The sequence below is a fragment of the Sparus aurata genome, unplaced genomic scaffold, assembly GCF_900880675.1.
Source record: "Sparus aurata unplaced genomic scaffold, fSpaAur1.1, whole genome shotgun sequence".
Classification (NCBI taxonomy): Eukaryota; Metazoa; Chordata; class Actinopteri; order Spariformes; family Sparidae; genus Sparus; species Sparus aurata.
The window spans coordinates 6542-29293 of NW_022045116.1; the positions used below are offsets into that span (position 1 = coordinate 6542).

The following is a 22752-nucleotide window of genomic DNA, read 5'->3' on the forward strand; positions in this document are numbered from 1 at the left end:
AGGAAGGAGGGAGGGATTAAGGGAGGAGAGAAACTGAGACTCAAGTTCAGAAAAGACAAACTCTCACAGTGGAGTTTCATACAAAAACAGATTGTCTTGATCTTTAAGATGCTGTCAGTGAACTTCAGTCTGTCTGTCACTTTGTTTCTGCTCACAATAACAGGTAGGTGACATAATTCACTTTACAAGAGCTTCAGTGATGAAATATTTACATCAGGAAGTTACAGAGTTACTTCTTCCTTTAGGTGTCAGCTGTGAAGAACTCAGTCCAGTCAAGAATGAAGAGTCCAGTTTAGAAGACAGCACTGTTACTCTGTCCTACACATACTCCAAACAAGCTGATAGCACTGATTATTTCTTCTGGTATCGACAATATCCAGGAAAACCACCAGAGTTTCTGTTCTACATCTCAGGGCTGAATGTTACAAGACCTGCAGAGTCTCTAAAATCAGACACAAAGTTCTCGACTAAACTGTCTGAAGAAAAACGTGGTGTGGATCTGCAGATCTCCTCTGCTGCAGTGACAGACTCTGCTGTGTACTACTGTGCTGTGAGGCCCACAGTGACAGGAAACACCAAAACTCTGTACAAAAACCTTTGGAGCAAAGACAACACAATACTCCACAACATCCACTAGAGGGAGTCACACACCATGAACCCATTACAGTCTGAGCCAGTGTCACTGGACTGATGACAAATACAACAAAACATCAACCATAAAGATTCCACACAGAGCTGCTGTGACAACAGACAGAAATGGATTGGTTGAGTTGAAGTGAATAAATAATGTGAAGAGCTGATTGGCCCCGCCCATTTAGCCTCAACTCAACCAATGACATCATTCCTTCCTCATTGTGCTGCAGTGGAAGAACACTGCTCATCTGCTGTCTGTCTGGCTTTAATAAATCCAAAGACATGTTGCTTTACTTCTTTTTACTCTTCTGTCACTTTACAGGTGAGTTTTGGAACACAACAGGAATTTAAGTGTTGTTGAACCTGCTGCATTAACCACATATACACAACCTGGATTTCATCACTTTTCTCATGTCTTTGCTCTGACAGAGTCAATGCTCCTCATGTTTTCATCAGATTGACAACATGGATGTTCATTGAATGATATTGTTTGTATGTGACTGTGAAGGAGCACAGAGTAACACTGTACACTTGATATTTTCCACTGTCTTCTCCTCTCAGCCTCATGAACAATGTTAGTCTAATGGCTTCATTTTCTACACTTTTTCCAGGACTAATAGCTGGAGACAGCATCTCTCCTGAAAAAGATGAAGTCAGTGGAACAGAAGGACAATCTGTCAACCTCAAATGTCAATATCAGACAACAACAGATTATGTCAACCTTTACTGGTACAGACATCATTCTGACCTTCAGGCTCCTCAGTTTATACTCAGGAGAGGAGCCAAAGGGAGAACAGCTGACTATATTCCTGATAATCGAGCTAACCCTGGCAGACACAGCTCTCTACTACTGTGCTCTAGAAACACAGTGATACAAAGTGTAGAAGAGGCTGTACAAAAACCTGAACACAGATATCTGACTACTCTTCAAAGAGGAGGGAAGTGGTATTCAAACCACAGCTTCATATCAGATGGATTCTGCTAATTCCTGTTTTATCACAGTCACTGTGGTTACAGCTGCTCATGAAACACTGTGGGAGGATTCACATGAGCACCAAATCCACATCAATGACAAACCAACTGGATGAAGCTTCAAACTCAACACACCATGAAAACAAAGACAATGACACTGAATCACTCAATAAATCCTCTTTGTAGCCTGTGGTTCATCAGGACACAATCAGCTGCTTCCACTGTTCAAAGTGTTGAGTTACACTCTGAACAAACTAACTAATGAAACTCTGAATTGTTTGTTCTTTAACGTGTTAATCAAAATGATCAGAAAATATTCACCGTATTTGCATTGCTGCAGAGCACCAAAATATATGAAAATGTCAATTAAGATTGTCAGTAAAGTTGTCAGTAGGGAGTAACACAGGGCTGTGAATGAGCCCTGTCACTGTGATCAGGCTCCTCCTTCTAATCCACCAACTGAGTGTTGATGAAGACTGAACACAGAGATCACAGCCTTCTTTACACTTGCTGTAGCTCACACTTACTCAACACTGCACATATGATGCAGCCTCTGTTCATCTCAGTGCTGCTGGCTGTTATGTGTCTCGGTATGAACACAACTCTGTTTCTGTGATATGGATCCAACACTGACATGATTCTTTAACAGCACACTGATACTGTTTGTTGCTGTTTTACAGAATGCAGAGCACAACAAGACAACGTGCTGCAGCCAGAAGGAGATGTGACTGCTGCTGAAGGAGAGGCAGTAACACTTGACTGTCAATATAACAGCAGTTCAACAGATTATTATCTCTTCTGGTACAAACAGGATGGAGACAACAGCCCCAAATTCATACTGAGCTGCTCTCAGTTTGGTACGGGGAACACAGAGAAGAAATATGAGGAGAGATTTTCATCCAAAGTGAATTCCACCTCAAAATCAGTTCCTCTGAAGATCCAGAAGCTTCAGCTGTCTGACTCTGCTGTGTACTACTGTGCTGTGAGGCCCACAGTGACAGGAAACACCAAAACTCTGTACAAAAACCTTTGGAGCAAAGACAACACAATACTCCACAACATCCACTAGAGGGAGTCACACACTGTTAAACTGGTTTAAATCCTGGTTTGATGTGTGTGAAACAACAACACAATGAAACAAACAATGAATGAACAATAATTCAAAATATGTTTCTTGGATCAGTAGAAGCAAAAATCATCTAAGATTAAACATTTGAGATGTCAGTATTATATCACCAAATCCTGGTTGGATGTTTGTTAAAGAAAAAACACATTTGGAATCACAGAAAATATGAAATGTGATGTTTCACCTGAGTTTAGGAGGAAAACTAAAATATATCATCTGTGTAACATTCTCACCACATATGAGACATTATTAATCAGTCATCAGAAGGGGAATCACCCCCATTGATTAAGTCCTGTGGTGATGGACGGGCTGATGATGAGGTGAACTTGTAAGTTCAGTGAAGCAGCTGGTCTCACTTCTTCAGAATGATGAGTCCAGGCTCAGACAAGGTCTATCTGAGTCCACAGAGGAGACACACAGCATGTGTTCTCTGGTCTTGTTGTGTTCAGATGCAGATGCAGAGTTGAGATGAATGGAGCCAAAAAGTCTTCAAAAGTCAATGTTTACTTGATAAAAATAAGGGGGATTAGAAAATGAATGATGATTCATCAAGCAAGCCTTTGCTTCTGGCTTTTAAAAATCTTTGCAGTTGTTGTTAGCAGCATGTAGAAGACGGAGGGCTTCACCACCGAGAGCCTTAAAAGTGTGATGAGCAAAAGCCAAAAGTCAGAACAAGAAGACGAGCTGAAAAGTGACAAGAGACCATAAGACAGCATGTGTTCAAAGTTATGACCTGAACTCATCAGACAGCAGAGTGGAATCCTGTGAATTCACACAACACAGGCACAAAGAGACTTTTGATTAAACCATCAAAATGTTGATGAAAGAATTTAGTTTCTTCGTATATTCCTGTGTTCAATCCGCTACAATCATCATGAAGAACATTTGAGCTGAACAGATGAAATGTAAATGAGATGTAAATGTAGAGAGTTCCTCAACAGATGATAAAGATGAAGGACCAATGATGTGAAGGCCCAGATCCATCAGAGTATCAATGTTCTTCCTCTCTCTCCTCCCCTCTCACTGCAGACATGAAACACTGGCTGAGAAACATCCTGATTCTGACTCTCTGGCAAGGTAACTCTTTAAACCTACTGATTGTTCTCCTTTAATCAATCAGATTTATTGATTCATCTCTTCCTCTGCATGTTCTCTTCTTCCTCAGAGTGTAAAGGAGCAGACAGAGTGATCCAGCCAACAGGAGATGTCATTGCTGCTGAAGGAGACACAGTTACACTGGACTGCATATTTGAGACCAGTAACCCAGGTCCAACTTTGTTCTGGTACAAACAGGATGGAAACAACAGCCCCAAATTCATAGTGAGTCGCGATAAGATTGGTACAGTCAAAAGAGAGGAGGAATATGTGCAGAGATTTTCATCCAAAGTGAATTCCACCTCAAACTCAGTTCCTCTGAAGATCCAGAAGCTTCAGCTGTCTGATTCTGCTGTGTACTACTGTGCTCTGCAGCCCACAGTGACAGGAAACACCAAAACTCTGTACAAAAACCTTTGGAGCAAAGACAACACAATACTCCACAACATCCACTAGAGGGAGTCACACACTGTTAAACTTCAGCAGGATGTGATGATACAGTAATGGATGAAATGCGATATAAAGCTTTAGAATTTAAACTGCTGACAACATAACATCCTGGAAAGTGACAAAGTTACGTTTTTTCGCGCTAAATTACATAATTATACATAATCACCATCAGTAAACAGGACGCTGTCTGACTCTCTTGTGGAGACGGAGGCTGTTTTCTGGGGGAAAGTTCCCTGAAATCTCTGTCAGGAGGGCTGATGGTCGTTGTGATTCATTTTCATCACAAACACTCGGTGAGTTAAAGTTTTTTGCTGGTGCCAGACACTGTTTTTCGGATAGAAATGTGAGGAAGAGTCAGTAGGACAGGCGGGAGGACAGACACTTCTCCACATACAGCTGCGGTATTTTTTTTCCTCATATAAGTTGCCAAAGACAGTTTAGTTTAGTTTAGTTTATTAGTTTATTATATCGAAGACAATCCCAATTAATTAACTGCATCAACAACAGTAAAAAGGGCAGCTTTAGCCAACATGGCTAATATCCTGCTGTAGTCCCCGGCCAGATGACAATAGGCACCCTAAAAAAACAAAACAAAAAAAATAAAAAAACAAAAACAATATATTACAGCACACTGATTAAAAAGAGAGCATTAGGATAGCTAGGATACAAGATAAATCAATAATGATGATAAGATAAGATAAGATAAGAAAGGATAAGATAAGATAAGATAAGATAAGAGAAAACAGTGAAACATCAGTACAATCATGCAAAGACAACACATAATCAAAGCATACAGAAACAGCACGAAATATAAGCACACATCAGCACATACAATCACATTCAGGAGTGCAGACAGACATCACACACTGTAGACATGCAGCATCCATGACGCAGATAACACACAGCCATATGTTAGTGTGTGCAGGTGTAACTGTCGACTAGCCATGTTTTTAACTTGGCTGTAAAAGTGGAGTATGTATGTGTGTCTTTGATATGGGTGGGAAGGGAGTTCCAATTATGTATTGCTTTAACAGAGAATGATAACTGGCCAAATGTACTTTTCTTTTGTGGGATTGATAAGTCACCACGTGTGGTGCTTCTAGTGATCTGAACAGTGCTGCGTTGGCTTATGAGTGAGTTCAGTGGAGGGGGAGCTAAACCATGCAGGATTTTAAAGACCAGACAGATGTTCCTATATTTTATGACATCTTCCCAACTCAGAAGCTTGTGTTTGACTTGTTACAATTGCTTTGTGAGACATTTCTCTGTATTTAGTTGAGTGAAGGACCTGTGCAGTTATCAGACTGTCAGACCGACACGCCCTCGCTCCGCGCCTCCGGATGATCCGTTCACACTGGGACGGCTCACCAATAATGCGGCCCTGATACTACCTCCAGAGGCGGATCAGTGCCGGAGTGAAATTTCCCCCCTCTCCGCATCTGAAACGTTCACACAGAGGAGGGTGCGGAGAATTGGTGCAGGATCCCTGCATGCAAACGGCAGTGTGAAAGAGGCTATTGATTGTAATGATTTCATTAAAAACAACACTTATATGAATTCTTTACTGCATTAAAGGCGTAAATGCACTTGTCCTGCACTTACGCCTTTTATGCACCAAGCTCAGTGCACTTACGCCTATTTCGCTCCAAACTCAGTTGAAGTTTTTCACTTATGCCTTTTTGTTTTCAGCCTTTATTTTAAAAAGTAACTATTATTGGGACCATATTTTTTACCATTTGATAGAGCTCATCAAGACCTTTAAAATGATGTATAAAACTTATTTTCGCCCATGATGTAACTTACGCCCCTTGTGCTCCAAACCCTCGATATTCACTCTGAACATTGAATTACATTTCACCAGGGTAGCACGGGCAGCACTTAAAACACTTTTGATGTTGGAATCAGATCTCAAACACTTTGTCAAGAATAATCTGTAAAGCACCATAGATCAGAGACGAATTGTTTGTTCGTCCAGATTCCTCTAGATTTCAATACTGAGTCAACAAGTTGTTGTTTGATGTTTGTTTAAACTACATTTGTTTTCACAGACAAAATCTTTAATATGATGAAAACTGAAAGATATCTTGTGTGTAACGTTCTAATCACATATGAGATGTTATTAATTATGAATTAATTGATTAATTAATGCCTCGATGGACCATGATGCGGATTTCCCAGAAAGCGTTGAGCATGGCGAGCAGACTCTGTGATCCACTGTCGTCAGGACACAGTCAGATGATGACGTAGTCGGTTCAGTGAAGCAGCTGGTCTCACTTCTTCAGGATGATGAGTCCAGGCTCCGACAAGGTTTATCTGAGTCCACAGAAGAGACACACAGCATGTATTCTCTGGTCTTGTTGTGTTGGACACCATCAGGCCTCAATGACTAACGACCAGTGGCCCTCACATCTTACATCATGAAGGTGCTGGAGAGACTGGTCTTGGCCCACCTGAGGCTGAGACTCCACAGGGGACTGTACTGTCTCCTTTCCTGTTCACCTTATACACCACTGACTTTCAGTCAGTGTTGGGGAGTAACGAATTACATGTAACGACGTTACGTAATTTAATTACAAAATGTACGTAATTGTAATCCGTTACATTACTGGGAGAAAATATGTAATTAAATTACAGTTGCTTTTGGAAATTTCAATGATTACAACTGAGGTTACATTTGAAAAATCACAGCAAAAGCTCGGATTTATCAAATAGTTTTTCGCCTGGATTCATGTTTGTTTTTAGTTTTTTTCATATCAACATCCTCCTGCCAAAACTGACGCTTGTGATTGGCTCTCTCTGGTCATGTGCCATTCGACTCAACAGACAAACCGTACGGCAGCAGTCAGACTCAGCAGCAACAGTGTCGGCGGCGCAAAAGATGGCCCTGGGCTGGAAACACAAAAAACACTTCATACAGACAGAAGCCAGGCTTCCCTGTATTACAAAGGTGGCTCTCTTTTAACCCGGCTAGATCACCATGGTAACTTATGGTTAGCTCATAACCTGGTCCCGACCAGGTTCTGTTCAGAGTTTAATCATACAATCGGCTATTAAAGCGCCGCTGTTTCACTATTTAACTCATTTACAGCTGACGTCACCTGTGAAAGTCCAGTGGAGCTGGATCAGAACATTTGTACGGAGGGAGAGATCGTGCTGATCCGCTGCTGTTTACTTTCTCTCTGAGCGTCTCCGCCGACAGATGTTCAGCTGAGGGGATACGCTGCTCAGCTGTTGATCCGACTCGCGTCAGGAGGTCATTTATTAGGCTATAGCCTATTTACTTTTATATACAGTCAGTCACCACTGAAATAAGTTGTGTGCTCGCAGCAGGACAGATAATTTAACTTAATGTGGCCATGAATACATTAATTGTTTCGCCAGTTATGTGTTGCCCAAACGCAAATCTTGAGTAGGTCTTCTCTGTTTTCTCACATTTAAAAACATGAGATTTGCTTGTAGCTACAGCACCTAAAAAACCCACTGTAACCTATTTTCATACGCACACCAGCCTCACTTTCAATAAAACACACACTGGCATTTTATAATTGCGATCAGTGAAATATATGAAAACAATATAAAACACAGTTTAAAACAACAGTTGTTGTTGCTCTAAAGCTTCATATTTAAAAGCAGCTCAATGTAGAGCTGTCAGAAATTAAAATCAGCCTCCTCTTGTCATATTTGCAGCAACACTGTTGCTTCAGGCTGTGATCAGGCTTTTTTGTATCGCTCATACTCTCTCCATTAAAACAACCTGCTCCTCTTGGCTGAAATCAGCCCGTTGTCGCTCCATTTAGTGAGGAAGTGAGCCTCCTTCACAGTAAAGGCCTGAGGTCAGACTCATAATATATGGTTAAACCTTTGAACTGAAAGGTTTATCACACTATAGGTCTTAAAATGTGAAAATGGTTAGCAGTTGAGAGATTTCATTCAAAATTAAGAAAAGTAATCATAATGTAATCAAATGTAATTAGTTACATTACTTTGAGAAAGTAATTGAAATAGTTACACTACTATTACATTTTCAACAGGGTAACTTGTAATTGTAACCAACTACATTTCCAAAGTAATCTTCCCAACACTGCTTTCAGTACAACACCGGGTCGTGTTACCTGCAGAGGTTTTCTGACGACTCAGCTGTTGTTGGGTGTATAAGTGAGGGACAGGAGGAGGAGTACAGGGCACTGGTGGACAACTTTGTGGAGTGGACTGGAGAGAATCACCTGCAGCCGAACATCAGCAAGACCAGAGAGATGGTGATAGATTTTAGGAAGAAGAGGAAGACGGCTTCCCAAGCTCTGTGCATTCTGGAAAGGGATGTGGAGGTGGTAGAGGATTATAAGTACCTTGGTGTTACCATCAACCACAGACTGGACTGGAGATCTAACACTGAAGCTGTTTACAAGAAGGGGATGAGCAGACTTTACTTCCTGAGGAAGCTGAGATCGTTCAATGTGTGCAGCAAGATGTTGGAGATCTTTTATCAGTCTGTGGTGGCCAGTGTACTTTTCTTTGCTGTGGTTTGTTGGGGAAGCAACATTGGAGCCAGCAACACCAACAGACTCAACAAACTCATTAGGAGGGCTGGCTCTGTGATTGGCTGTAAACAGGACACTCTGTAGGCTGTGATGGAGAGGGTTATCCATGATGGATAAAAGACAGTGGAGCACCTTCTCTGGAAGGCTGCTTCAGCTTCACTGTCGTAACAACAGATGGAGGAAATCTTTCCTGCCACGAGCCATCACTTCACCCAGCAACTCTCTCACCTCTGCCTGACAGAGAGATCTCTGATCTCACTACTGAGTTTACTCAGTTTATAACATGCTTACATCTGCACATTCTAGGTTCTTTTAAGTCTATTTATCTATTTATAATACCTGTGATTCTATCATTGCACACTTATATGTACATTTTGATTCTGTTCTTACACATTCATAAGTATATGTTGGTTCTGTCATTGCACATTCATAGAAATTGTTATTTTCTTGTACAGTTGTATGGAAAATTATTGTTTATAGTATAGCTTACACTGTGTATTTACATTGCATATATCTTGCTTTCTATTTATGTTATGTACAGAGCATTTTTCTTTTTCTTTCTGTCATTCTTGTGGACCCACTGCTGCTGTAACAACATAATTTCCCAGTCTGGGATCAATAAAGTAATTCTATTCTATTCTATTCTATTCAGTGACAGGCTGCAGAGTTGAGATGCTTGGAGCCAAAAAGTCTTCAAAAGTCAAAGTTAAATAGATATAAATAAGGAGGATTACTAAATGAATGATGATTCATCAAGCAAGCATTTGCTTCTGGCTTTTAGGAATCTTTGCAGTCATTTTTCTCAGTTCAGAGTTCATTCTGGAGCTTTGCCTTGTTCTCAGTAAAAAGTGAAAAACAGAAGCCCACATCCCTAAATGCTTGTCAGCTGTCCAGGAGGGTTTCAACACAGAGAGCCCAAAAAGTGTGATGAGCAAAGGCCAAGAGTCAGGACAAGAGGACGAGCTGAAAAGAGAAAAGTGACCGTAAGACGGCGTGTGTTCTAAAGTTTTATATTCTAGGGCTGTATCAAGTCATAAGTAAATCATACTGGTTAACATCAAATACACTCATGCTGTGCTGACATTTCATTATATCACTGTGTTAAAAGTTATTACCAGAACTCATCAGACAGCAGAGTGGAATCCTGTGAATTAACAACACAGGCACAAAGAGACTTTTGATTAAACCATCAACATGTTGATGAAGAAATGTAGTTTCTTCTTATTTTTCCTGTGTTCGGTCTACTACAATCATCATGTAGAACATTTGAGCTGAACAGTTGAAATGTAAATGAGATGTAAATGCAGAGAGTTCCTCAACAGATGATAAAGATGAAGGACCAATGATGTGAAGGCCCAGATCCATCAGAGTATCAATGTTCTTCCTCTCTCTCCTCCCCTCTCACTGCAGACATGAAACACTGGCTGAGAAACATCCTGATTCTGACTCTCTGGCTAGGTAACTCTTTAAACCTACTGATTGTTCTCCTTTAATCAATCATCTTTATTGATTCATCTCTTCCTCTGCATGTTCTCTTCTTCCTCAGAGTGTAAAGGAGCAGACAGAGTGATGCAGCCAACAGGAGATGTCATTGCTGCTGAAGGAGACACAGTTACACTGGACTGCACATTTGAGACCAGTGGAACAAATAATTATCTCTTCTGGTACAAACAGGATGGAAACAACAGCCCTAAATTCATACTGAGCTGCCCCCAGTTTGGTACGGGGAACACAGAGAAGGAATATGAGGACAGATTTTCATCCAAAGTTAATTCTACCTCAAACTCAGTTCCTCTGAAGATCCAGAAGCTTCAGCTGTTTGACTCTGCTGTGTACTACTGTGCTGTGAAGCCCACAGTGACAGGAAACACCAAAACTCTGTACAAAAACCTTTGGAGCAAAGACAACCCAATACTCCACAACATCCACTAGAGGGAGTCACACACTGTTAAACTGCAGCTGGATGTGATGATACAGTCTGGAGAGTTTTCACTGATGAGGAAATGATTTAAAAATCAAACTACTCACACTGAACATTCACCTGCATTTTGCCCTTGTAACCATGGCAACACTCTTGCCATCATTTCACTAGGCTCATCAGATTTGAAAAGAAAACCTAAAATAGAAAGAAAATATTTAAAAAACAAATCTATTTGAGTGTAAAGTCTGTAGAGGAGTGGGAATGCCTTCAACATAGATGCTAACTGTGTGAACAACAAATAAACATGACATTTCAGAGCTGTGACTGGTTAATGATCAGTCAGTTCTGTTGGACGGTTACTGCGTCAACGATGTCTTTACATAAATTGGACACTGTCAGACAACAAATCCTCTGAGAACTGAGCTAAAAGCTGAGAATCGTCTTTCATAACTGATGAATATTGAAAAGTACATCAAAATCAGGATGTCAAGGTTATTACTTAGAATCTTAGAAATTAATGGCATTCAGCCTGGAAGTGAATTATGTAAAACAATATATATTAATAAATGACATACAATATTTTGCAAACAAGTGTAAGGACTGCTGATGAAACAGGTTTAGATCAATTCCACCTTTTGTCATGTTACCGACAGTGATGCACAATACAGCTTTATCTGCCCACCCACTCTGACACACTGCTGTGAAACAAGAGAAGCAAAGCATGGAAGTTCATTCTCCACCTTCAGAATGTCTGGAGCTTTAAACTGATCATTGCTAAAATAAAATATTAATACTAGTATTTCTTCGCTGTGTTTTAAAGGATCTATTAAACAGCCTCCATGTTTCCAGAGTAAAGACTAAATGTTGAGGTGATCAAAGCTTCCTTCTCCTGTCACCTGCCTCGGTCTCACAGAGCTGTGAAGGACTGAAACTGGACATTCAGTCAACATTTCTCTGAACTGCTGGATTCACAAATCACCTCACAGGCTCAACTGAACTTTAGGAGGCAGATATTCTCTAAAAAGGTTTTTCATTGGCTCCACCCACTGACCTTTAACTGAACCAATGAGATGATTTCTGTCTCTGGAGCAGAAGTGTTTGAGGAACTAAAAGCACAATCAGCTTGATGTTGAGGAGAAGAGCTGACATCTGCTGTCTGTTTGACTTGAACAACTCTAAAGACATGTCGCTCTACCTCTTTATACTTTTCTCTCACTTTATAGGTAAGTGTTGGAGCAGAGATCAAAGTCTCATTAACCTGCTGTCTGAACCACATATTTGGTCTCCTTTAATAACTACAGCTGTATCTGTGGACGGTAACAATATCCACGATAGAAAAGAACATTTGGTTTATTAAAGAAGGTCTGCTGAGTCTCTTGATGTCAGAATGTTACAGACGACTAACATGAATAACACTCATTTTGCAGCGCTGGGTTCCATGAACAGCATAAAGCCAGAAAGAAGTGAAGAAAGTGTTGAAGAGGGAAGAAACATCAACCTGACCTGTAAATATGAGGGTGCTATCAACAATATCCAGTGGTACAGACAATACCAGAGATCCAGACCAGAGTTCCTGCTCTACATCACAGAGGGAGGACTCATTCATCCAACTGACTCTGAGTTCTCAGCTGACATCAACAAAGCAGACAAACGTGTGGATCTGAACATCATCTCTGCTGCAGTGACAGACTCTGCTGTGTACTACTGTGCTCTGCAGCCCACAGTGACAGGAAACACCAAAACTCTGTACAAAAACCTTTGGAGCAAAGACAACACAATACTCCACAACATCCACTAGAGGGAGTCACACACCATGAACCCATTACAGTCTGAGCCAGTGTCACTGGACTGATGACAAATACAACAAAACATCAACCAATAAAGATTCCACACAGAGCTGCTGTGACAACAGACAGAAATGGATTGGTTGAGTTGAAGTGAAAAAATAATGTGAAGAGCTGATTGGCCCCGCCCATTTAGCCTCAACTCAACCAATGACATCATTCCTTCCTCATTGTGCTGCAGTGGAAGAACACTGCTCATCTGCTGTCTGTCTGGCTTTAATAAATCCAAAGACATGTTGCTTTACTTCTTTTTACTCTTCTGTCACTTTACAGGTGAGTTTTGGAACACAACAGGAATTTAAGTGTTGTTGAACCTGCTGCATTAACCACATATACACAACCTGGATTTCATCACTTTTCTCATGTCTTTGCTCTGACAGAGTCAATGCTCCTCATGTTTTCATCAGATTAACAAAATGGATGTTCATTGAATGATATTGTTTGTATGTGACTGTGAAGGAGCACAGAGTAACACTGTACACTTGATATTTTCCACTGTCTTCTCCTCTCAGCCTCATGAACAATGTTAGTCTAATGGCTTCATTTTCTACACTTTTTCCAGGACTAATAGCTGGAGACAGCATCTCTCCTGAAAAAGATGGAGTCAGTGGAACAGAAGGACAATCTGTCAACCTCAAATGTCAATATCAGTCAACAACAGATTATGTTACACTTTACTGGTACAGACATCATTCTGACCTTCAGGCTCCTCAGTTTATTCTCTGGAAAGGAGCCAAAGGGAGAACAGCTGACTATATTCCTGATAACCGATATCAGTCTCAAACAACACCAACATCAACTACCCTGACCATCAGAGAGCTAACCCTGGCAGACACAGCTCTCTACTACTGTGCTCTAGAAACACAGTGATACAAAGTGTAGAAGAGGCTGTACAAAAACCTGAACACAGATATCTGACTACTCTTCAAAGAGGAGGGAAGTGGTATTCAAACCACAGCTTCATATCAGATGGATTCTGCTAATTCCTGTTTTATCACAGTCACTGTGGTTACAGCTGTTAACACAGTGACTCCAAACCAACGATGAATTGTTTTACCTCTCTGGATGATGAGGACACACCTGCTGTCATTGACTTATACTGCTAGTCATATATCACATTAATACTTTACTAATTAGCATTATTTTCAGCAGAGTTCATGTCATGTGACCAACTGATGTAAAATCAAAATCATGTTATTACTATGACAGATCTGCATTTTTGTCACGTGACCCTGCAGCAAATGAGAAAACATGCTGAGTTTTCTAATTACAATATCAATATTACAAATTAAAAATATATGATAAAACTATGACATGTAAATGTTTGTCCATAATCTTCGAAATTGTCAAGTCGACAGGAAGGTATTTAAAATAACATGAATTTTCTTCACATGTCATGATTATTTACCATCTCACATAATCATAAATCATTATTGACAGCCAAATTTATCCTCAAACCCTCTGTTGATGTTGCATGAAGCAATATACGTGGTACCCTGTGCGAGGCAGTGTATAATATATATCTCGGAATGTTACCAATGACAAGATTAAATTGTACAGTGTTTAAATAATGTTGTCTCTACTTTAAGAACATAGAGTAAGTCCCTCTTTTCTTTGCAAACCCAGAAAGGTGATCCATCATTGAAACCATCACAGCTACATTTCTGCAATTCATTCCAGTAATAAAGGAATCAAACACAAAAAACTACAACAAAGAAAACTTCCCAGCTCCAGCTGTTACAAACTGCTACCTCCAGTCTGTTAACCAGGAGGAAGAAGAAGAGGTGAAAATACAGATCTAAGAGGAGACGGAGAGATTCAGGGAGGAGCTGAGCTGTTACTGAACTATAGAAGAGAGAGGAACTTCCATATTCAGCAGAGTTCAATACACAAACCAGAAACATTACCTTTATTCAACATGCTGTCACTGGACTATTATGGGCTGTCTCTGATGTTTCTATCATAACAGGTAAGTTGCATTGTGCTTTTATTATTGTTTTAGTTATATTATAATGTTTCCTGAAGGCAGTTCATTTTTTTTAAAGCAATATAATTCATATTTCTCTTCCTTTAGGTGTCAGCTGTGAAGAACTCAGTCCAGTCAAGAATGAAAAGTCCAGTTTAGAAGACAGCACTGTTACTCTGTCATACACATACTCCAAACAAGGTGGTAGTGATTATTTCTTCTGGTATCGACAATATCCAGCAAAACCACCAGAGTTCCTCATCTCTCACTTGGGAAAAGGAGGAATAGTAAATAATCAAAACTCTAGACTGTCTGTTAAAGTGACCGATGATGAAACCAAAATGCATCTGCAGATCTCCTCTGCTGCAGTGACAGACTCTGCTGTGTACTACTGTGCTGTGAGGCCCACAGTGACAGGAAACACCAAAACTCTGTACAAAAACCTTTGGAGCAAAGACAACACAATACTCCACAACATCCACTAGAGGGAGTCACACACTGTGAAACTGGTTCAAATCCTGGTTTGATGTGTGTGAAACAAAATCAGAATGAATCAAATAATGAATTAACAATATCACAATCGATTCAAAAACACAAAAAGGGGAATACGTTTCTCAGATCAGTAGAAGCAAAAATCATCCAAGAGTGAACATTTTAGATGTCAATATTATAACACCAAATCCTGGTGGGATGTTTGTTGAAACATCCAAAATAAAGGCAGCAGATCAATCAGTAGAGACTCGGCTTGGGGACCAGAGGGTGGCTAGTTCAAGTCCAGCTATGGACCACAATATGGAAGTGGACTGGTAGCTGAAGAGGTGCCAGTTCACTTCCTTGACTACTGCCAAGGTGCCCTTGAGAAAGGCACCAAACCCCCATATGCTCCCCGGGCGCTGTCACAGCAGCCCACTGCTCCTAGCATGCAGTGTTACAATATATATGCAGCTAGTGATGGGTCACATGCAGAGAATAATTTCCCCTCAGGATTAATAAAGTATGGACAAAAAAAACAAAAAAAAAACACACATTTGTAATCACAGAAAATATGAAATATGATGTTTCACCTGAGTTTAGGAGGAAAACTAAAATATATCATCTGTGTAACATTCTCACCACATATGAGACATTATTAATCAGTCATTAGAAGGGGAATCACCCCCATTGATTAAGTCCCGTGGTGATGGCTGGGCTGATGATGAGGTGAACTTGTAGATTTCGATAAGCAGCTGGTCTCACTTCTTCAGGATGATGAGTCCAGGCTCAGACAAGGTCTATCTGAGTCCACAGAGGAGACACACAGCATGTGTTCTCTGGTCTTGTGTTCAGTGACAGGCTGCAGAGTTGGAATGCATGGAGCCAAATCGTCTTTAAAAGTCAATGTTAACTTGATAAAAATAAGGAGGATTAGAAAATGAATAATGATGCATCAAGCAAGCCTTTGCTTCTGGCTTTTAGGAATAATTGCAGTCGTTGTTAGCAGCATGTAGAAGATGGAGGGCTTCACCACCTGGAGCCTTAAAAGTGTGATGAGCAAAAGCCAAAAGTCAGGACAAGAGGACGAGCTTAAAAGTGACAAGAGACCATAAGATGGCATGTGTTGAAAGTCATGACCAGAACTCATCAGACAGTGTGGAATCCTGTAAATGAACACAACACAGGCACAAAGAGACTTTTGATTAAACCATCAAAATGTTGATGAAAGAACTTAGTTTCTTTGTATATTCCTGTGTTCAGTCCACTACAATCAGCATGAAGAACATTTGAGCTGAACAGATGAAATGTAAATGAGATGTAAATGTAGAGAGTTCCTCAACAGATGATACAGATGAAGGACCAATGATGTGAAGGCCCAGATCCATCAGAGTATCAATGTTCTTCCTCTCTCTCCTCCCCTCTCACTGCAGACATGAAACACTGGCTGAGAAACATCCTGATTCTGACTCTCTGGCTAGGTAACTCTTTAAACCTACTGATTGTTCTCCTTTAATCAATCATCTTTATTGATTCATCTCTTCCTCTGCATGTTCTCTTCTTCCTCAGAGTGTAAAGGAGCAGACAGAGTGATCCAGCCAACAGGAGATGTCATTGCTGCTGAAGGAGACACAGTTACACTGGACTGCAAATTTGAGACCAGTGCCCCAAGTTATTATCTCTTCTGGTACAAACAGGATGAAAACAACAGCCCTCAATTCATACTGAGCCGCCCCCAGTTTGGTACGGGGAACACAGAGAAGGAATATGAGGAGAGATTTTCATCCAAAGTGAATTCTACTTCAAAATCAGTCCCGCTGAAGATCCAGAAGCTTCAGCTGTCTGACTCTGCTGTGTACTACTGTGCTCTGCAGCCCACAGTGACAGGAAACACCAAAACTCTGTACAAAAACCTTTGGAGCAAAGACAACACAATACTCCACAACATCCACTAGAGGGAGTCACACACTATTAATCTTCAACAGGATGTGATGATACAGTCTGGAGAGTTTTCACTCATGAGACACAGCTGTGATGAAGAACTTCACAAAAGAAGATACTTTGATTTATAAGCCTGCTCCTACTGACTGCAGAGGAGCTTCATGACAGAACTGTTTGATTCCAGCTGGTTTATTATATGTAAGGTTCTACTATTAAGACCTTCATGCAATCAGCTGAACAAAGAACTGAGAAACTTTGAGGTCCTCCTCTTGTTCTGTCAACCAGCTGAAATGAAATCTTTATCAGCTGATTGTTGATGTTCAGTATACCCCTCATCATCTGAGTATAAACAATGAGCTGTGATTTAATTATAATCTGACTGAAGTTGTACAGTGATTGAAGAATACACCCTGGTATCACACCAAGTTGTCTAAAAAACATACCAGTCCACAGTGTCACTCTCATGTTGGACCTCACCTACCACCAGTGTTGGGTGTAACGCATAACAAGGTAAAAAGGAAACGGTTAAAAGTAATGCATTACAGCAACGGAACTACTTTTTTCGGGTAAAAAGTAGTGTAATGCGTTACTATTGAAAATCCGGCAACGAAATGTAGTTCCTTTTTTAGTTGGGCACAACGTTACTTTTCCCAGGGACAGATTTGACAGTGACACTGCCTCAGCTGCGCGCTTGCACAATAGTCGCAGGCTCTCATTCCACACTGAGTGTCAAGCTGGGTGGTAGAGTTAGAATCCAAAGCGGACACTGAAGCTTGGAGTAGTTGAGGAAGAGATTTATTGATTACTTGAGGAAACAGATAGTGAGGGATTTGCGAGCTCTGGATGGAGTACCCGCCTGGAGACGCGGAGATGGGGGTGCTGGAGCTGTAGCGCACGGTGGCTGGTAGCATGGTGCGACGGTAAGCCGGTGAGCACGGAGATCATGGAGAGAGTAGCTGGCTGTAGAGGTGCAGAGGGCTGGATGGCTGAGCAGGAGCACCAAGCACCATAATAACCCACAAATATCACAGGACATGACACTGAGGCTGGTGCTAGCAATAGCATGCAGAGAGCAGTCAGTGATCATGGCAAGCGCAGCGGAGCAACCACAACCAACTGTAACGTTGTTTTCTAGTCAAGTGTTCTGTTTGTTTCATTTTTTATAATAAAGAGCGCAAAATAAATTCCTGTTATGTCCTCCATAGTAGAACTTTATGTAGGCCTATACATAGGTGTTTAGGAAATGAGATGGGGTTCTGCCCAATGTCGAGCACCATAAAAGTAACTTTAAAGTAACAAGTAACGTAAAAAGTTACTTCCCATAGAGGGTAACAAAGTAAGGGATTGCTTTTTAACGAAGTAACAAGTAATGAGCAAACACTACTTTTTAAAAGTAACTTCCCCAACACTGCCTGTCACTGAATACAACACAGTCTCATTCCCTGGTCGAGTTACCACTGACAAACATGCCATGTCTACCAAAATAAAGGCACCAAAAAAACTTGCTTAGACAAAGGAGGAAAACCTGGTTTCATCATAACTCAGCAACCAGACTGCTGGCTTCAAACAGGACTGGAACCCTGGTTAAACCCTGTCTGAAAGTGTGAAAGTCCTCTGAATGAACTACCCAACCAACCCTGATCTTCTCCTCATGTGGGCGTTCTGGTTCTTTATTGGTCGCTTGTCCTCCTAATGATTTCACCATTACTGCCCCTTGATGCATTTTTACATTTTGCACCAGGTGAGACAAACTGTCACACTCACACACTGTCCTGTAGAAGATCTGTGGGTCTGTCACACTTGGTGTTGTAAAACTGAGCTGAATAATGTTGTCTCTACTTCAGGACTATAAAATCAGTCGATTGTTTTTGTTTACACACCCTGAAACATGACCCACCCTTAAAATCCTCACAGCTACAGGTCTGTAACTCATATTAGAAAGAAATCATCAACAAACAGAACAATCAGTGACGTATCTGGACGGCAAAACATTCTGATCTTTTAGTTTAGATTTAACGATGACTCTTTGTTTATCCTTATGTGAGTGAAGGAATGTAGACAAGGTCACTATAAAGTACTAAAACTGAGTTTGACCCTGACGTCAAATAGTAAAAGATGCCTAAAGGTTTATGTTCCCGTAGAAGGACAGAGAGACCATTGGGGTCATTTTGGGGAGAGGACCTAAGGTTGACCACAGCCAAGTTAGATGAGTTATGGGAGATGAGGAGGGGGAGAGGTCCACTGATCTTTTAGTCTATTGGATATATGGATCCTTAATTCACCAAAGTGACCAATTAGATGAAGTAGGTGTGTACCGGAGAAGGAACCCTAAAAAGGCCCGCAAGGGAGAAAATGGGAGTGGTTACTTGTAGATTTTCTAAGATAGAAGGTCCAAGAGGATTTCTGATAGAGCAGAGAGCAAACCATTGGGCAGAACTTTGCCAGGATCTGAGAACACCAGGGGGCGGCCGCTGCTGGTTCAGATGCAGGCTTGTGATCTGTTTCAATAAAGATTGCTCTACCATTCCACCCAGCCTTGCCTCCGCAGAATTATTTTATCATCAAATTACATGCCTACGCCTTTGTTGAAGAGAGCCCAGAAACTACAGCAGCTAAAAGTTATTAGAAGCTGCTGCCTTCAGTCTGTTAACCAGGAGGAAGAAGAAGAGGTGAAAATACAGATCTCAGAGGAGACGGAGAGATTCAGGGAGGAGCTGAGCTGTTACTGAACTATAGAAGAGAGAGGAACTTCCATATTCAGCAGAGTTCAATACACAAACCAGAAACATTACCTTTATTCAACATGGAATATTATGGGCTGTCTCTGATGTTTCTCATTATTATAACAGGTATGTTACATCATGCTTTTATTCTATCAAGTTAAATTCCAATCTTTTCTGAAGGCAGTTCGTTTCTTTTGTTTTTTTAAGCACAACATAAAACATATTTCTCTTCCTTTAGGTGTCAGCTGTGAAGAACTCAGTCCAGTCAAGAATGAAGAGTCCAGTTTAGAAGACAGCACTGTTACTCTGTCCTACAAATACTCCAAACAAGCTACTGCTCGTGATCAGTTTTACTGGTATCGACAATATCCAGGAAAACCACCAGAGTTCCTTATTTCTCACTCTGGAACAGGATCATCCATATCTGAACCAGTCTCTAGACTGTCCTTCAATGTGAGTGATGATAAAACCAAAATGCATCTGCAGATCTCCTCTGCTGCAGTAACAGACTCTGCTGTGTACTACTGTGCTGTGCAGCCCACAGTGACAGGAAACACCAAAACTCTGTACAAAAACCTTTGGAGCAAAGACAACACAATACTCCACAACATCCACTAGAGGGAGTCACACACCATGAACCCATTACAGTCTGAGCCAGTGTCACTGGACTGATGACAAATACAACAGAACATCAACCAATAAAGATTCCACACAGAGCTGCTGTGACAACAGACAGAAATGGATTGGTTGAGTTGAAGTGTATAAATAATGTGAAGAGCTGATTGACCCCGCCCATTTAGCCTCAACTCAACCAATGACATCATTCCTTCTTCATTGTGCTGCAGTGGAAGAACACTGCTCATCTGCTGTCTGTCTGGCTTTAATAAATCCAAAGACATGTTGCTTTACTTCTTTTTACTCTTCTGTCACTTTACAGGTGAGTTTTGGAACACAACAGGAATTTAAGTGTTGTTGAACCTGCTACATTAACCACATATACACAACCTGGATTTCATCACTTTTCTCATGTCTTTGCTCTGACAGAGTCAATGCTCGTCATGTTTTCATCAGATTGACAAAATGGATGTTCATTGAATGATATTGTTTGTATGTGACTGTGAAGGAGCACAGAGTAACACTGTACACTTGATATTTTCCACTGTCTTCTCCTCTCAGCCTCATGAACAATGTTAGTCTAATGGCTTCATTTTCTACACTTTTTCCAGGACTAATAGCTGGAGACAGCATCTCTCCTGAAAAAGATGAAGTCAGTGGAACAGAAGGACAATCTGTCAACCTCAAATGTCAATATCAGACAACAACAGATTATGTCAACCTTTACTGGTACAGACATCATTCTGACCTTCAGGCTCCTCAGTTTATACTCTGGAAAGGAGCAAAGTCAAACAGAGATTATGAATATATTCCTGATACTCGATATCAGTCTCAAACAACACCAACATCAACTACCCTGATCATCAGAGAGCTAACCCTGGCAGACACAGCTCTCTACTACTGTGCTCTAGACACACAGTGATACAAAGTGTAGAAGAGGCTGTACAAAAACCTGAACACAGATATCTGACTACTCTTCAAAGAGGAGGGAAGTGGTATTCAAACCACAGCTTCATATCAGATGGATTCTGCTAATTCCTGTTTTATCACAGTCACTGTGGTTACAGCTGCTAATGAAACACTGTGGGAGGATTCACATGAGCAGCAAATCCACATCAATGACAAACCAACTGGATGAAGCTTCAAACTCAACACACCATGAAAACAAAGACAATGACACTGACTCACTCAATAAATCCTCTTTGTAGCCTGTGGTTCATCAGGACACAATCAGCTGCTTCCATTGTTCAAAGTGTTGAGATACACTCTGAACAAACTAATAAACTCTGAATTGTTTGTTCTTTAACGTGTTAATCAAAATCATCAGAAAATGTTCACTGTATTTGCATTGCTGCAGAGCACCAAAATATATGAAAATGTCAATTAAGATTGTCAGTAAAGTTGTCAGTAGGGAGTAACACAGGGCTGTGAATGAGCCCTGTCACTGTGATCGGCTCCTCCTTCTAATCCACCAACTGAGTGTTGATGAAGACTGAACACAGAGATCACAGCCTTCTTTACACTTGCTGTAGCTCACACTTACTCAACACTGCACATATGATGCAGCCTCTGTTCATCTCAGTGCTGCTGGCTGTTATGTGTCTCGGTATGAACACAACTCTGTTTCTGTGATATGGATCCAACACTGACATGATTCTTTAACAGCACACTGATACTGTTTGTTGCTGTTTTACAGAATGCAGAGCACAACAAGACAACGTGCTGCAGCCAGAAGGAGATGTGACTGCTGCTGAAGGAGAGGCAGTAACACTTGGCTGTCAATATAACACCAGTTCATCAAATTATTATCTCTTCTGGTACAAACAGGATGGAGACAACAGCCCCAAATTCATACTGAGCCGCTTTAAGATTGGTACAGGGAAAACAGAGGACGGATATAAGGAGAGATTTTCATCCACACTGAATCCCACCTTAAGATCAGTTCCTCTGGAGATCCAGAAGCTTCAGCTGTCTGACTCTGCCGTGTACTACTGTGCTCTGCAGCCCACAGTGACAGGAAACACCAAAACTCTGTACAAAAACCTTTGGAGCAAAGACAACACAATACTCCACAACATCCACTAGAGGGAGTCACACACTGTTAAACTGCAGCAGGATGTGATGATACAGTCTGGAGTGTTTCCACTCATGAGACACAGTTGTGATGAAGAGCTTCACACATGAAGATGTGTTTAGCATATGAGTCTCCTACTGACTGCAGAGGAGCTTCATTACAGAACTATTTGATTCCAGCTGGTTTATTATATGTAAGGTTCTACTATTTCGGACCTTCATACAATCAGTTGAACCGAGAACTGAGAAACTTTGAGGTCCTCCTCTTGTTCTGTCAACCAGCTGAAATGAAATCTTCATCACCTGATTGTTGATGTTCAGCGTACCCCTCATCATCTGAGTATAAAATATGACAATAAGCTGCTATTTCATTATATCTGACTG

At 40.9% G+C, this 22752-nt stretch overlaps 4 gene segments (V, D, J or C); all 4 read left to right on the top strand.

The window, feature by feature from the left end:
* Positions 1-2008: 2008 nt before the first annotated feature.
* On the top strand, positions 2009-3198 carry LOC115577780 (T cell receptor alpha variable 38-2/delta variable 8-like). The segment is given in 3 exon segments: positions 2009-2195; positions 2286-2587; positions 3181-3198. Coding segments are annotated over 3 exon segments (441 nt in total).
* A 7025-nt stretch (positions 3199-10223) lies between these two features.
* Positions 10224-10674, top strand: LOC115577788 (T cell receptor alpha variable 38-2/delta variable 8-like; the record flags this gene model as incomplete). The annotated part of the segment is given in 2 exon segments: positions 10224-10272; positions 10361-10674. Coding segments are annotated over 2 exon segments (360 nt in total), but the record flags the coding sequence as incomplete, so codon positions are not given.
* Positions 10675-11812: 1138 nt separating this feature from the next.
* LOC115577787 (T cell receptor alpha variable 12-3-like) lies at positions 11813-12446 on the top strand (the record flags this gene model as incomplete). The annotated part of the segment is given in 2 exon segments: positions 11813-11958; positions 12163-12446. Coding segments are annotated over 2 exon segments (381 nt in total), but the record flags the coding sequence as incomplete, so codon positions are not given.
* A 9357-nt stretch (positions 12447-21803) lies between these two features.
* Positions 21804-22296, top strand: LOC115577791 (T cell receptor alpha variable 38-2/delta variable 8-like; the record flags this gene model as incomplete). The annotated part of the segment is given in 2 exon segments: positions 21804-21901; positions 21992-22296. Coding segments are annotated over 2 exon segments (354 nt in total), but the record flags the coding sequence as incomplete, so codon positions are not given.
* Between the last annotated feature and the right edge of the window lie 456 nt (positions 22297-22752).